This window comes from Spinacia oleracea, chromosome 1 (assembly GCF_020520425.1).
Source record: "Spinacia oleracea cultivar Varoflay chromosome 1, BTI_SOV_V1, whole genome shotgun sequence".
Lineage (NCBI taxonomy): Eukaryota > Viridiplantae > Streptophyta > Magnoliopsida > Caryophyllales > Amaranthaceae > Spinacia > Spinacia oleracea.
Genome location: NC_079487.1, coordinates 108,057,553 through 108,073,494, shown reverse-complemented (window position 1 = coordinate 108,073,494; position 15,942 = coordinate 108,057,553). Strand labels below are relative to the sequence as shown.

Sequence of the window (15,942 nt, the reverse complement as noted above, 5' to 3'; positions counted from 1 at the left end):
GAAAAAGTCTACATAGTCTCTTTTTTAGCCTTGAGTCATAGAAGCACGAGCCTTCGTTTCCTTCACATTTTTTCCCTGTAATTGTAAATGCGAACCAAACATACTGTTAAAACTTAGATGGATGGTGATCGTCAACAGAAGGGGTTTGGTCTATAGGGTTCGTCATCAAGTGCTATACTCTGACTCTGTGAGATTGCGGTTCACGACAACTTTCTTTGTGTAGGCCGAGTCTAATACAAGCTGCAGGAGAACCCTTATGCTGTTGCGAGCTTCACCATGACTTGAACATTTTGTTCTGTATGTCATTCTCAAGGAGAAACATAACAATCTTTGAAATTTTATCATAAGAACATTAATGAGTTAAGTTCTTTTCTTTGGAATCAAATAGTAACATGCATTGATGAAATCACTTCCAGTTTACAGACACTATATCAATGAATGAATATGATTACATAACATGAATGTTTTCCAAGTTCTTCAAATAAAAAAGAAAATCATCATCAGAAGCTAACACCACTATGGAATGTTGTTGATTCAAACTTCAAACGTTATCTTTTGAATGTTAAAGGTTTGGCAAAGAGATCTGGTAAACGGTGATGACAAAAGAATCCAGTATCTACCTGTCTATGTTGAACAAGACTCATGTGTCTTTGCAGCCTACATTAAACTTGGCTATAAAAAACCCGATTGTGTCAGATGTAGAAGGATCAAACCTCTGCACAAGTTCCTCTTCCCCGGGCCTTAACCATTCTTCAATGTACCCGTCAGATAACTCACAACGACCAACCAGGCCCGGCCCACCAACTCTTGGATGTTGGGGTGCCAGTGACAGAAATTTATATGTATCAAGAGCATAACGCACCAGTGCTTCATTTTCACCAGGATTTATTGTACAGGTTGAGTATACAAGTACCCCTCCAGGGCGAACCAGTTGAACCGCTTGATCAAACATCTTCCTCTGGTATAACTTATGACTCTTCAAAGATTCCAAGGTTTCCTCACCAGCTAACAATCGTGGTCTCAAACCAAGAGCAGAACAAGGTGCATCAAGGAGAACTCTATCGAAACTATTACGAGCAAAACCTTTTGATTTTTCAACTCTACCACCACTTACGTGATTCTTTCCAATCCCATTTTTTATGCTATCTTTATCCTTCCTGCGGTTAGACACAACATTTTCCTTGTGTAACATATTTCCATTTAACTTTTCTTTAACAATAGAACAAGACTTTGAACTTGAAGTATCTTCAGTCACGTCAATGTCAGATACTTTTTCTGTAGCAACAGACTTCACAGCATCTAACTTGCATGTAACTATAGACTTCAAGCCCATTTCGGCAGCCAAATTTTGAACATCAATTACCTTGTTGTGTGATCGATCTGCAGCAACTACCTCTCCTTCATCTCTCATAAGCATCGCGATGGCAGTTGTTTTACCCCCTGGAGCTGCACACATGTCCAATATCCTTTCACCCTTCTGAGGATCTAACGCATGAGCAACAATAATGCTCGGAAGGTTCTGGAGAAAAATATCACCTTCAAGCACGTTGTTGAAAGAAGGAAGATTAAATACCCTGTTACTCATAGAAATGGCCACACCTTGTAACACTCGGAAAATCCCAGCCCTGGACATCATTGTAGTTCCTTGGCCAATATATAGGCCTTTTCGCTGAAAATATTGGGGATCTGTCTCTAAGCCCTGAAGTACAATCCCACGTGTTATTCCAGTACCCCATTTACCGCCAGGTACATGTTGCTCAATGGCAACAGAAACAGCAACTGAGTCTCCTTCTTCAACATGAGCACTACATGCCAAAACACCAGGGACATACACTTGAGCACCCCGAAGAACAGCCTCAGCACATTTGCGGCTTACAATGACCTCCTTTACAGGCTGTTCAGGTGCATAAGCATAATCAATTTCATGAGGCCCTGTGCCTCGAACAAAGACAACATAATCTAACCCAGGAATCGGGCACTTGTGTATGAGATTATTGTTTATGCCTTTGCCATCTGTTCCATGTTGGATTGACAACAGCTTCTCAATGACAGCATCAGTTGTTGTTTTCAGAATATTAACACGTAGGCAAGAATAGCTAGAAGGGCGAGTAAGGGCGTTAGAGATCCTACTGAAATGGTCAGCACCATATGCCTTTATGAAGTATTCTTCAACCTGGGGATTCCAATGAAGAGTTGGGTTATAGCAATAACGCTCTGAAGAATCCATCAGAGGATAGGATTCTGAATTTTGTGTGGAGTAGCCGCTCTGGAGCTGTTGTAGGCGCCTGCTAAGTGAAAAATACAATTTTAGTACAGAGATTATATAGCTAATTAGAATTATAGAATATACACGTCACATGACAATAGGAAATAAGTCAAATAACAGTGTCCAGAAACATAAGCTTTTTCTTTCTTTCTTTCTTTCTTAATTTTTTTTTTTTTTTGTGGCAGCTGAAACACATGCACTTGTTCAACAAAATTTTCTTGGAAAAAAAATACACAAATGGGATATAAGGAAGTAACAAATTAAGACATCCAGAAACATAACTCATAATCATAGACTCGTAGTATTTGAAAAATTGAATTCAGTTCTTTTACGTAGTATTTTTTATGACAGGAACATTGAATTAAAATTAGCCTCAAAATAGATTTCGCTAGGTATCTAGAAATCAGAAGAAAAAAAACACTGAAAAGATTTGAACTTATGTCCTGCGAGGCAAACCTACAGTGATTTCTCAAAGAAATTTGACTAGGACTCCTGAATCTCATTCCCAAGTATTTCCAACAAACCTAAACCCATCAACAGTGTGGCATGACCCTGAAGCTCCGATAGGAAAAAACCATTTAGGCTTTTTAATACGTGGGATTCTGCTCCAAAGTTTTTAGGCTTGGTGAAAAGGGCATGGCTGCAAGGGGTTCAAGGGTGTGCTATGTTCCATGTTCCAAAGAAGTTAAGGGGCTTGAAAGGTGACTTAGAAAGGTTGAACCAGGAAGGCTTTAGTGTCAACAGTGGCGGAGCCAGGATTTGTAGGTGGGGGGGGGGGGGGGGGGGGCGAGAAATTTACATCAAAAATGTTAACATTTTATAAGTATAAAAAAAAGGAAGTTTTTCTGAAGATGGGAGTCGAATCTTGTATCTCGGGGTTCAAATATCCTACTTTGACCACTGGAGCAAAGGGAAACTTATGGTTTATATTTACAGGTGTTATTACATATTGCTTATTTTTTTCATCTTTGGGGGGGCGGCCGCCCCTACCAGCTAGACCTGGTTATCGGGCGGGGCGGGTCAGGGTCGGTGCGGGTCAAAATAGGGTCGGGTATTGAAAGGGTCATTTTTAGCGGGTCGATAATGGGCGGGTCAAAAGCGGGTCGCGGGTCAATAGCGGGTCATTAGTGGGCGGGTCAATAAACGAGCAATGAAAAATGAAAAACAAAAGAGCCATGTGCAAGTACAAGTAAATACGAAGTTATACACGTAATTTTTTGTATCATTACTATTTTAATTTTCAAAATAATTGTAGTATAAGTTTGACCCTATAATGACCCTGTCCAATAAAGGCCCTGTCCAATAAGAGCACTGTCCAATAAAAGCCCTATTAACTTGACCCTAACCCTATATCCATTGGACTATCCTGTCCAATAACCAGGTCTACTACCAGCCCCCCCGGTCTCCGCCAATTAGTGATGTTCAAGCAGCTGACACCTTGGCATTCCAATAGCTCCTTGAGGTGCAAGGAGAGATGCATCAATGACCACAGGTTTCTGAGTTAGCTAATATGGAGAAAAAGGCAGCTAACGATTATAAGCAAGCGCATGAGGTTTTCCCGTCTTTTTTGAGACGGAAAGCAAAGCTTCAATGGTTGGAAAATGGTGAAGAAAATACTAATAAATTTTACCAGAGTATTAAAAGCAGAAGGTACAAAAATAGGGTTCATGCTATCCAGAGAGGAGATGGTGTTTGGGTTAACGAATCGAATACTACCAAAACTTGCTGGATAATTGTAAGGAAGATAGAAGTAGTGTGAAAGACATTATTGTGGACCAAGGGGCCCAAATTGGAAGCCATTCTCACTTCTCTTGTTGATTGACTCACTCGAGATGATGTGAAAAGGGTTATGTTTTCTATACCAAATGATAAGTTCCCGGGCCTTGATGAGTATAATTCTATAATAGTTTCTTCTTCAAGTCTTCATGGGATGTGGTAGGTGATGAAATCTCAGAGCTCTTTTGGACTTTTTAAGTCTGGGAAATTACTAAAGGAATTGAATGTCACCTGTCACTTTGGTTCCTAAAGTATATTGCCCTAGTACAGTACGGGACTACAGACCCATTTCTTGTTGTGTTGTGAGCCTGTGATTTACAAGTGTATCACCAAACTTTTGTGTGAAAAGCTGAGATTGGTCTTGTCAAGTTTGATCTCAAAGACTCAAACACCCAGGGAGCCTTTATTTCAGGAAGGAGTATACTTCACAATGTTCTGATCTGTCAAGATCTTGTGAGTTATATAAGAGAAGCCAAAGAAGTACATATGTTCAAACTTGATGTACAAAAGGCCTAAGATACAGTTGAGTGGGGTTTCCTTCAAGAGATGCTCTCAAGTCTTGGGTTTCCCGCCTTTTTTTCTGGTCTTATCATGAATTGTGTCCAAGGTCCCATCTTTACTTTGATGCTAAATGGAATTCCTTCGGGGTTTCTTCAAGCACAAAGAGGACTAAGGCAAGGGGGTCCTTTGTCACCCCTGCTTTTTGTTCTATGTATGGAGTACCTCATAGGATCATGATCTAAATTTAGTGCTCAAAGGGACTTTAAATTTCATTCTAGATGCAAGTCTCTCAAGTAAAATCATTTGTGTTTGCATATGATTTAATTATGCTTTGCAAAGGTGAGGATACTTCCATAATTATGCTGCTTCAAGGTTTGAAATTATTCTCTGCTACAATGCTAAAAGTTGTCTGGTGGCAAATAACAGGAAGTCAGCTACCTTCACTTGTGGGATGGATCATGATATTGTTGCAGGGATTGCAGACAGTACTGGTTTCAGGATTGGTTCTCTTCCATTAAGATACTTAGGTGTTCCAGTGAGTCCTAAGAAACTCAATGCTGCAGACTGCGAGAAGATGATTGGAAAAATGACTGTCAAAATCAGAGTTTGGTGTAGTAGACACTTATTTTTGCAGGCAAGTTGCAGTTGGTAAATAAGGTCGTTAAGAGCATTAATGTGGAGGCTTAGAGATTAGAAATAAGCAGCCATCGGAAGCATGTTTGGGATATTTCTAGGAAGGCAGACAACTTACGGGTAAGGTGATCCATTCTGTTTATATTAAGGAATAAGGAGAAGGATTGGACATTGTACCAGACCCCTAATAGTGCTAGTTGGGCTTGGAAATGTGTTTGTAAAGATAAAAGTGTGGTTGGCTTTGCAAGATGATAAGTGGCTGACTGACCCTGGTTATAACTCTTACAAGATTGCTAAAGTCTACAAAACTTAGCTAGGTACGTGGAAGAGAGTGAAATGGTGCAGGTTTGTATGGAACAGGTTGACATCGCCAAACACAGATTCATTACTTAGCCGGTTTTCATGAGAGGCTCCAGACTAGGCAAAGGCTGCATTCAATACTCATATGTGATTCAGAGAGATGCATAATATGTGACAACGAGACAGAGACTCACAAACACTTATTTTTTCGTTGCGAGTATAGTACTCAGTGTATTAAGGAAATTATGAGGAAGTTGGGAATTATGGAAGATACTACTAATTTCTATATTTTGATGAAATGGGCTACTAAAAGAAAAAAAAGATCTAAATTCTGGAATAATGTGGCTCTGGCTGCTGTGGCAGCAACCCTTTACAAGATTTGGAGTGTTCGGAATAAGGCTTGGTGGGAACAAAAGGTAGCTACTACAGGCAGCTGTGAAGGAGATTCAGTGCATTGTGAAGCAAAGGATTGGAGGCATTATTGGGAAGAAGATCCCTAATGGTGACAGATAATCTTTTCCATTGTATTAGTGTTGAGGTTTTTCTGACACTTTATGTGGCTAGGTGTTGAGAACCTCTCTTAATGCTTTAGGATGTACAATGTTTTGGTCTTAATGATATAAAATTACTTGCTTACCAGAAAAAAAAGGTTGCATGCTTTGTGCATTGTACACTCCTCCGTCCTAAGAAAGCTCCCACTATTTCCCTCTCTCCTCTAGCCGCAGGCATAGTGTTTTACAAAATTACAACCTAACAATAAGTTCAAAAGCTTCGAATTGCCTCCGAGACTTCTCTAAACCCCTAAATTTAGCAATTTCTGGACTCGGTACGTGCTTGGAGAAATTAATAGCCGGAGTAAGTAAATCTTCGACAGTGAAATCAATTGCGGCCCCTCATCTGATGAGGTAGTATCAAACTAAGTACTGTCCTAATCATATCAATATGAACCAAATCATAATCCAACACATAGTCTAAAGACTCAGAACTACATGCTGAGATTTTCGCAATATTTTGTTCCTTTCCAATCAAACAATCCCAACTTTAAAACATTTGTGCTTTAGGAAACACAGATATCCACCTACTCAAAATGGGGTTTACGCTTACCTACAAATTTCAACATAAACAGCTAAAAGCGAACAATTACCCACAAAATAAATCACCATCTTGTCACTAAAACACATAATATCTGTACAATCCGAACCCAGACAAAATCAACCTACCAAACTAACTATACAATCAGAACAAGCCTTCAGAAATTAATTTACAGCATATATTTGATCATATCCCAAAATACCCAGAAAATCAAACAACATAAAATGAATAATCAACCAAAAATTTACCAGAAAAATGCCACAAAAGTATAATGCTAGCAAAATGAAAGAAAAACATAGGGTATTAATTAGAAAAAAAACTGGTATATAACCTGGAAATCAAAGTTTGGGTGCTGCGACAATTAGCTGCGATGGTACGTAACTGCATACCATAGATATTGAATTTCTGTTAAGCGTTGCAGCTCCGTTGTTGAAGGCGGCGGTACTTCAAAGTTCAACCTCGAACTGCAGCAAATTATTTACTGAGTTTTTAGACTATGGGGAAATGTAACTATTTGAATAAGAACTACTCCGTATAATAACTTGATAAAAAAAGTAGAAGTATTTGATTGTATTATTATTGTGTATCGCTATTCGACGTCCTCGTTCGCTAAAAACGCCCGCGTATTTTACATGAAATGACAATTGTGCCCTTCAAAAATCTATCCCACGATTTACCATACATTTTGGGCAACAAATTCCGGCAACCCCCACCATCTCCATCACTGTCCCCATCTCCACTGCCCTCCTTGTCACCACCCCCCTCCCCTCCCCGTCACCACCACCCCGCAGCAGCCTGCAATCACCACCCCTCGTCCCGTCACCACCATCATCTTCACCACCGTATTCACCATCGCACCACCATCGTCACCAGCGGCGGAGGTTCGATTTTTTTTTTAATTATACTGTAACTCGAATGCCGCCCAGAATTAGCGGGTGGTGACCATGGTGGCTCGCCCAGAAATGGTGGAACTCACCATGGCTCAGCCGCAGATCTTGGGTGGGTGAGCCATGGTGGGAGCAGATCTTTGATTAAAAGTACATCTAATATGTACTGTATTTGTTAAGAAGTTGATTTTATACATGAGATCGTCGTAGAAAAGTTTATATTTTAATTATTTATGTATAAATGTGGAAATTACATGTGATCAAGTTGATTTTTTTTTTAGAGAATCATTACGGGAAGAATAAACCAAAACCCTAACAAAATCATTATTTGCCCCCCCCGCCTCCTTCCCTCCTCAATTTGCTAACAAAGTATATCAAATCTTTTCATATCTCACATCTCTTTCACCTTTTATTGATACTCATCCTTAGATTTAATCAAACATTTACTTCATAGAAAACATAAAAGTTTAAGTATTACAAAGTATATCTCTTTAAAGGCAAATGCTAACGAGCGCCCCGGGGTGCTAATTAAGCATTATAATTTTTGATGTTCTTTCTCGAACCAAACCCAGATAAATTCCATGCAACGCTCGATTTTCTCGAACCAAAGACTAAAAGAGACGTGCAAAGGCTAACCGGCCGGTTAGCCGCACTGTCAAGATTCATCTCGAAAGTTTCGGATAAAGGTGCGCCCTTCTTTAAAGCCCTTAAGCCAAAGACACTCCCAGAAGGAGAAGGCGAACCAGTAAAAAAGAAAGGCGTCCCGAGGAAAGTAGACCCTGAGCTCATATGGGAACAAGAGCAGAAAGAAGCTTTCCAACAACTAACTCAACTGCCGACGTTGGCCAGACCAAAGGGAGGGGAAACCATATTCTTATACGTCGTAGTAAGTCAAGGGCCTGTGAGTGAAGTTCTCCTTCGGGAAGAAGAGAAAAAGCAAGAGCCAATCTACTTCACCAGCCGAACTTTAACGGGAGCCGAAACATGGTATCTCCTCATCGAGAAAGAAGCCCACGCATTGGTGGTAGTTGCAAGAAAGCCAGGGGCGGAACTAGAAGTTATATATATATATATATATATATATATATATATATATATATATATATATATATATATATATATATATATATATATATATATATATATATATATATATATATATATATATATATATATGAGGGGCCAAAACTTAATATAAAAAAACAAGTATAGAAGTGAAGGAGTCAAGATTTGAACCTTGTACCTCCAACAACCTCTATTTTTAAGGTAAAATAACCACTTAAGATATATAAGACATGTGCTATTATTGTACATATTTAATACTTAAACATATCATGGGGGGGCCATGGCCCCACCAGCCCCCCTAATTCTGCCCCTGAAGAAAGCTAAGACCTTATTTTCACTCTCATCAGATCGTGGTATTAACTGAGCAGCCACTCGAATAAGTATTGGATAAAATCGAGAGATCGGGAAGATTGGCCGCTTGGGCCTTCGAACTTTCAGAATTCGACATCAAGTACCAGCCGAGGACAACCATCAAAGCACAGACACTCGCTCACTTCTTGACCGACTGCTCGTACTAAGAGGTATTAGATGACACCAACATGACTTGGGAGGTTTACATAGACGGATATTCAACAGTCAATGGCTCGGGAGCTGGAGTGGTCCTAATACCTCTGTAGGAAAAAGCATCGAGTATGCTTTGAAGTTCGGATTCAAAGCGACCAACAATGAGGCTGAATACGAAGCTGCAATCGCAGGAATATAACTTTGTCTATCCCTGGAAGCCGAACATGTTTGCCTCAAAACTGATTCACAGCTCGTAGCAAACCAGATCTGAGGGGAGTATGAGGCAAAATGGCCAAGTATGACAGCTTACCTAGCAAAAATTAAATCCTTAACGTCAAAGTTAAGATCTTTCAAAGTCATCCTGATTCCCTGAGGACAGAATGCACAAGCCGACGCCCTGTCGAAGCTAGCTAGCTCAACGCTCATCGACATGAATAGGTCGGTCCATGTGGAAGTTTACCAAGAAAGAAGCATCGATCTGCCTCCTCCCACGGTCTGCAATCTGCGTCCCGAGCCAAGTTGGATGGACGCAGTCATAACATATAAGGAGAGGAGAGAACTTCCCGAAGATAAGTTGCTAGCCAGAACATTGAAGAGATACAACAACAGGTTCGTCATTGATGCCAAGGTAGAACTCATGAGGAAGTCTTTCTCAACCCCACTACTGAAATGCGTCGGGCCAACCGAGACAGACTATATCTTGAGAGAGATCCACTTGGGTATCTGTGGAAACCATATTGGGGGAAGGACCTTAGCACATAAGACACTCCGAGCCGGATATTGGTGGCCCACCATGATTTCTGAAGTAAAGGCAATGACAAAGAAATGCGAGAAATGTCAGAAGTTCGCCCTCGGCCATCCACCAACCAGCTCAAACCTTGCAATCAACATTATACCCCTTACCATTTGCACAATGGGGAATGGACATCATTGGTCTGTTTCCCTCGGTTGTAAATCAAAAGAAGTGATTGATCGTGGAAGTTGACTAGTTCAGCAAGTGGATTGAACCCGAGGCAGTATCTGCAATTACGGAAACCCAAATTCGAAAATTCATATGGCAGAACATCATAACGAGATTTGGCATGCCAAGGCTAATGGTCGAAGCTAATGGTCTTCGACCATGGGAAACAATTTGATAACCTCTCAGGGTCGGGCCTGTATATATATTACCATAGTCTAAAATACGAATTCAAAGAAATTTTTGTAACTAAAGAAAGTTTACACTTTTAAGTTCATGTCTAAAAAATCAATTTAGAAAATGAGTTTGGTTGGGTGAGAAACCCAGATTTTGTGTATTGATCTTTTCAGGACGGCACCTCTTTGTTTCTGTTTTCAGTTCTAACCCTCTAATTTTACCCTAATGCTAATAAGACTATATATATACAAAAGGAACTACCAATCAGAAACTAGCAACAAAACAGCTATACACAAACATACAAGACCACTAACAAACAAAAGGGAGTCCATACACATAAAATGGTTTTATGTTGACTGGACATAGAATGCAATCAGTGAACGACATGTCAGCTTGTACATTTTGGTTTTAGGTGGGAAATGGTATATTTTAGGAGGGAAACTTTTTCATTGTTTCCGCCAGTTTGCTCTTCCAAGCGGGTATCTTAGCGCCCAAAAATCAGGCGAAAATTTCCCCGCCTAAATTTCCCCAAAAAAAAAAAAAAAAACAAAACAAACCAAAGTGAAGGTTAACATTAACTATCCACAGAAGGTTATCACTTACCAGGCTTGTTGTAAGAGGTGAATTTTCATGAACTCCATTTCTACTTCTCATTTAATACAAAGCAATTACTAAGTAATGTTTTAACTTTGTTATCTACAATTTTGTACTCGTTTTATGTATTTTCATAGTAAATTTTGTTCCCGAATATAATCCTTATAAATGTATTGTTATTTTATCATTGTCGTGAAATCTATGAACCATTAATTAATCAAGCGGAGTAACCAATGTTGTTGGTTGAAGTTGACGGAGAAACCTATGTACCCTGTGTGTGTAATCATTTATTTTAGGGGATAACTTGTGTATGTTAACCTGTTTAATTTAATTTATTGTATATGTATAATTAAAAACGTAATGCTATTATATTATTTTATTTAATTGTTTGTTTATTTGAATTATATTTAAAAAAATGGCCATACCTATTTATTTGTATAAAAGCATTGTATGATTTATTTTAATTTGTATTAACAAATTACTTGGTTGATTTCATTTTTTATTTCAGAGTACAATGGTTAGTATAGACCTTAATGTTGAACCTTTCATCGGAGAAGGAACTATTGTGAATTCAACTACGCCAACCACCCCTTGTCCAGGAATGTGTTTTGAGTCCGGTAGTGAGTTTTTTGAATGTTGCAATCGTTATGCGTACATGACTGGTTTTGAGTTGTTTGTAATATGTAGTAAGATTAAGAAGGAGTACAAGGATAAGGGTGTTAGTAGAGTTGGTATTGGTGAGCTTGAGGCTAGGCCTCATACGATGGAGATGATCAGACTAAAGTGTAAGAAAGGTGGCGTGAAATCTAGTGTCGGGTCTAATGTTACAGGTTGCAACGTTTTTTTTTATGGTAAAGAGAAAAACGGAGAGTTTGTAGTTATTAGTTGTGATTTGGTGCATAATCATCCCCTATTTCCCGAAAATAGTAGGATGATGGTTAACTATAGAAGCATCGATAGTGCTACCTTTGATAGGGTAATGATAAATGAACGTGCCGGTGTTAGCATTAGTAGAAACTTTGGCACGCAATTGATAGAAAAGGGTGGTTTTGATAATATAACGTTCAACAAAAAAGATTTGAGGAACGCCATAGCTGTTGAACGTCGTAAAACCATGTTTGAGAAAGGGGATGCTGTTGCACTTGAAGAGTATTTTAAAGCACAACGAGATTTGAATGGCGATTTCTATAGTTCTATAGAACGAGATGAAGAGGGTATTTTAAAGAACGCATTCTGGTCCGACGCGCGTAGTAGAGGAAGTTGCAAATATTTCGGGGATGTGATCAGTTTCGACACCACCTTTTCTAGCAACAGGTATGTTATTTTACTATTTATTTCTTTCAATTACATTACTGTGGTTGTTAGTTATTTGGGTTATTTGGGGAAGTGTTATTGAAATTGAAGTAATTGTGCATGTGGTAATTGATATTATTGTGATGTTAATTTTTATGACACTCCTAATAATAGTGTAAATGCATAGGTTTTTTATACGGTACGTTTACCGTGTGTATGCTTGTCATAAATGCGATATAATTGATAAATAGTTTTTATTCCCATTTGATAATGATTTTTAATTAAGTTAATATAAGTGCATGCATGCGATAATAATTTACTTGATATTGTTTTTCCATCCTACTTCACACAATAATAATTACTGAATTAACTAGGTATCGTATGCCATTTGCCCCGTTTGTTGGCGTCAACCATCATGGGAGGTCAATTGTTTTTGCTGCCGCTTTAATCTCACACGAAGACACTCCGAGTTTTGTTTGGATCTTTGAGGAATGGCTTAAGTGCATGGGAAAGCCTCCTGAGGGAATTATAACCGACCAGGACAAGGCAATAGGTAGAGCGATAAGCATAGTTTTCCCCGGGGTTCCTCACAGGCTTTGTTTGTGGCACATGCTACAAAATGCCTCTCGCAATCTCGGCAAGCTCGATGAATGGAAAAGCATCGACACGCTGATTAGAACCGCCGTTCATGACATGCTCGATCCCGAGGAGTTTGATGAGGCTTGGTGTCTTGTGATGGACAAATATAATCAACGTCAGGGTTGGATGCTGGATGCGTATGATAAACGTCGGCAGTGGGCACCAGCTTACAATAGAGGTAAATTTTGGGCTGGAATGTCCTCTACGCAACGAAGTGAAGGTATGAATCGCACATTCAAAATTCATGTAAACTTAGATTGTGGATTAACGCAGTTTATTAAAAACTACGAGTTCTGTATGAAGATAAAGGCAGAGGAAGAGTCGAAGGATAATCATAATAGTATGGATAAGCCTCCTAGACTTGATGTGGACAAGAGTGTGTTAACTGAGTATGTGTTGCATAAGGTATACACCAATGAGATGTTTGCTGCGGTTGTGAATGAGCGTAAAGGTTTAACCCATACTAACGTAACCAAAACCAATGCAATAGGGTCACTTGTATTGTATAGAGCAGATGAGAAACTGACCTCCCCTCATTGGAGGAAAAGGTTCAAAAGTTACGTTGTTAAAATAGATAAGGTAAAGGGGGAACTGAGTTGCTCATGTCAGTTGTTTGAATTTAGGGGTATTTTATGTAGGCACATACTCAAAGCAATGGATGTGGAGGATTTCCAATTTATACCGGAGAAATATATACTAGATAGATGGACGAAGCAAGTTAGGTCGTATGAGTGTGTTAGGGTTTCATACTATGATCCTCAAGAAACCGCAACGTTAGCCAAAGCTAAAGAGCTTTCCCAAAGGCATAACTATTTGAAAGAATTAGCCATGCGCAATGAAGCTGCCTACAAGTTATATACGGAAGGCACTGATAGTCTTAGGCTGAAAATGGAGGATGCAGTCGGTATAAGAAAGACTGGTGAAGGAGGTGATCAGTCTATTTGTTGGTGGGATCCCGAAGCACGTAACGTATTTGGTCGTCGTAGGCTACGACCGAGGGAGTGTAATGAACGTGCCCTAAAGAGGGCATCTCAACCTGCTGAGGATGGTGCCATTAAAACCCCCATTGATAAGAGGCATGTTGGGCGGTCTAAGAAAGGACCGTATTCAATCTACAACAAATCAAAGAAGAACCAAGCATGTAATCACGCTGAGATTGCAGCGAACGAGGTAATGTAACATTGTTTATTTTTTTTATTTTTTTTTTTGAATGTGTATTTTTTATTACGACTTATAATTTATTCAAGTTACGGTAATTGTAGGAACTCATAAGGTCTACTTATGGCCATATTCCTAGCTACCGGGCTAGGCAAGAGCATGCGAACAACGTTCAGGATGCCCGTTTACATTCCTCATCCATTGGACCTGTTTTAGAAGACATTCCTGAATCATCTCAAATAAATTTGTCCGAAGATATATCTCAAACTTTTGATTATGATACCTTTGAATGGAACACAAGACTTGGAGGAAGATTGACCATGTAGTTGTTTTTATCAATGTTATAATGAATTTGGTACCGTATTATCTGTATGGAATTTTTGTGTTAGATTGTCATTTGAAGTTTGTTTATTGGTACTTTTTAAATTAAATCTAATTTTTAACTTAAAATAAACGCAAAGCGTTGAACTGAATCGGACATCAAAATAGTACGGGGAAATGCTCCAAAAAAAAGTGTGCGGGTTGGGGGGGGGGGGGGGGGAAGGTTAATATGCATAATGCCGCTGCTACCAGGTATCGAACCTCAGACCAAAGGGGAAGCAATGCTCTATGTTAAGGCAGTAACCATTGTGACGTGAGGCCGAAGCCATTGCCTCATTTGCGTCCAAAATATACTAATAGTTTGACTTAATGCTACACGTGCTGATAAAATTAATTAGAATAGCGTCTTTAATTACATTTCGTTGACACGCATACAACGATTAATTAATTAAATTAAATTTATTACATTGGAATATTTTTACATTTATTTTGTTCACATTTGTTGTTGAAAATGTTGGTGTCTTTATTTGTGGTATTTTGTTAGAAATTTTCAAATTGTAGAAATAATAGTTTAAGTTTCTGTGTGGTTTGTATGAGTTTGAGTGACATAATTAATCTTCTTGTTGACATCCAAGTTTAGTGTAGCACAATCCAACTTGTATATATATTAATGGTTGTTTAGTTTAAAAGTAAATTAAAGTAAAAGAATGTCAGCAAATCATCCAAAATTAACAACGAAGTGCGATTCTATTGATAGTATTTTGCAAGGTGGAATAAGTGTTGGTGAAGTGACTGAATTATGCGGGGAGAATGCGACCGGTAAGACACAACTTTGCCTTCAAACTAGTATTGCATGTCAGTTACCTCCGTCATTGGGTGGAATGTATGGGGCAACCATTTATATACACTCAATTGGACCTTTTCCAATTCGAAGGTTAACTTCTCTAATACCCTTCATTTTAGAGACCTCTCTTGATCCCAATGACAACCCCTGTGATCATATAACAACCAAACAGGTTGAATCACCGTATGAGTTACCTGACGTACTTGACTGGGTTGTAAAGTTGATTAAACAGTCGCACAACACATGCAGGCATGTCAGGTTAGTTGTTATAGACTCTATTGCAAGTATTTGCACTACCCATTTTGAGAACACGGCTCAAGGGCTAGAGTCACGAACACAATTGCTTCGTGCAATTAGATACGGTTTGAAGTCCATTGCATCCCAATACAATGTTGCCGTCCTAGTGGTCAATAATGTTATTGATGTGTTTCCAACTGATTCCGATTCCTCTACACATTTCATGATGTCCTCTGGAAGGAAGGTTCGGCCTGCTCTGGGCAACGGATGGACTCGGAATATAAGAACAAGGTTATTCTTATCAAAATCAATTAATGTCGCAGACCAAAGTTATGTAAGAATGATAAGTATCTTGTTATCATCTACGCTAGAGTTAAATGTATGTAGGTTTAAAATAACCGAGAAGGGGGTTGTTGATGCATGAATTACATATTCCGGGGGATTATTAGAAAAATATTCTGAATAATGTAACAATCTGAATGTAACCGAATACAATATGATAACATCGTAATATTAATCCACACAAATTCTAAAGAAATCATTGTTGTAGTGAAAAATCATTTAGAACGAAACTTATGCTGGATATTTGCCTAGAATTATGCTCTATGTGCTGAATAAAATAATTATAATGCCCTCGTTAATTTCATTTCGTGGACACTCATACAATGCTGAATTGGTAATATAATTACGTATTCAT

General features: G+C 38.9%; 3 protein-coding genes across 3 annotated transcripts; 2 read left to right on the top strand and 1 right to left on the bottom strand.

The window, feature by feature from the left end:
* Positions 1-410: 410 nt before the first annotated feature.
* Positions 411-7,076, bottom strand: LOC110786778 (rRNA (cytosine-C(5))-methyltransferase NOP2C). The gene is made up of 2 exons (XM_021991354.2): positions 6,900-7,076; positions 411-2,285 (listed from the first exon to the last, which is right to left on the bottom strand). The coding sequence occupies exons 1-2, from the start codon at positions 6,953-6,955 to the stop codon at positions 641-643; spliced, it is 1,701 nt and encodes a 566-aa protein (XP_021847046.1). The 5' UTR covers positions 6,956-7,076; the 3' UTR covers positions 411-640.
* Positions 7,077-9,454: 2,378 nt separating this feature from the next.
* LOC130465602 (uncharacterized) lies at positions 9,455-10,009 on the top strand. The gene has a single exon (XM_056834430.1). The coding sequence runs from the start codon at positions 9,455-9,457 to the stop codon at positions 10,007-10,009; it is 555 nt and encodes a 184-aa protein (XP_056690408.1).
* A 726-nt stretch (positions 10,010-10,735) lies between these two features.
* LOC110786757 (protein FAR1-RELATED SEQUENCE 5) lies at positions 10,736-14,316 on the top strand. Its single transcript, XM_056839008.1, has 3 exons — positions 10,736-12,067; positions 12,421-13,855; positions 13,948-14,316. The coding sequence occupies exons 1-3, from the start codon at positions 11,268-11,270 to the stop codon at positions 14,167-14,169; spliced, it is 2,457 nt and encodes an 818-aa protein (XP_056694986.1). The 5' UTR covers positions 10,736-11,267; the 3' UTR covers positions 14,170-14,316.
* Positions 14,317-15,942: the final 1,626 nt, after the last annotated feature.

What these genes read in the sequence shown, in the direction of transcription:
- LOC110786778 (XM_021991354.2), bottom strand. Translation starts at nt 6,955, where the DNA reads ATGCAGTTACGTACCATCGCAGCTAATTGTCGCAGCACCCAAACTTTG. An exon ending in ACCCAAACTTTGATTTCCAG is followed by an intron (nt 2,286 to 6,899) that starts GTTATATACCAG and finishes TTCACTTAGCAG; the next exon opens with GCGCCTACAACAGCTCCAGA.
- LOC130465602 (XM_056834430.1), top strand. Translation starts at nt 9,455, where the DNA reads ATGAATAGGTCGGTCCATGTGGAAGTTTACCAAGAAAGAAGCATCGAT.
- LOC110786757 (XM_056839008.1), top strand. Translation starts at nt 11,268, where the DNA reads ATGGTTAGTATAGACCTTAATGTTGAACCTTTCATCGGAGAAGGAACT. An exon ending in ACCACCTTTTCTAGCAACAG is followed by an intron (nt 12,068 to 12,420) that starts GTATGTTATTTT and finishes TGAATTAACTAG; the next exon opens with GTATCGTATGCCATTTGCCC. An exon ending in CTGAGATTGCAGCGAACGAG is followed by an intron (nt 13,856 to 13,947) that starts GTAATGTAACAT and finishes CGGTAATTGTAG; the next exon opens with GAACTCATAAGGTCTACTTA.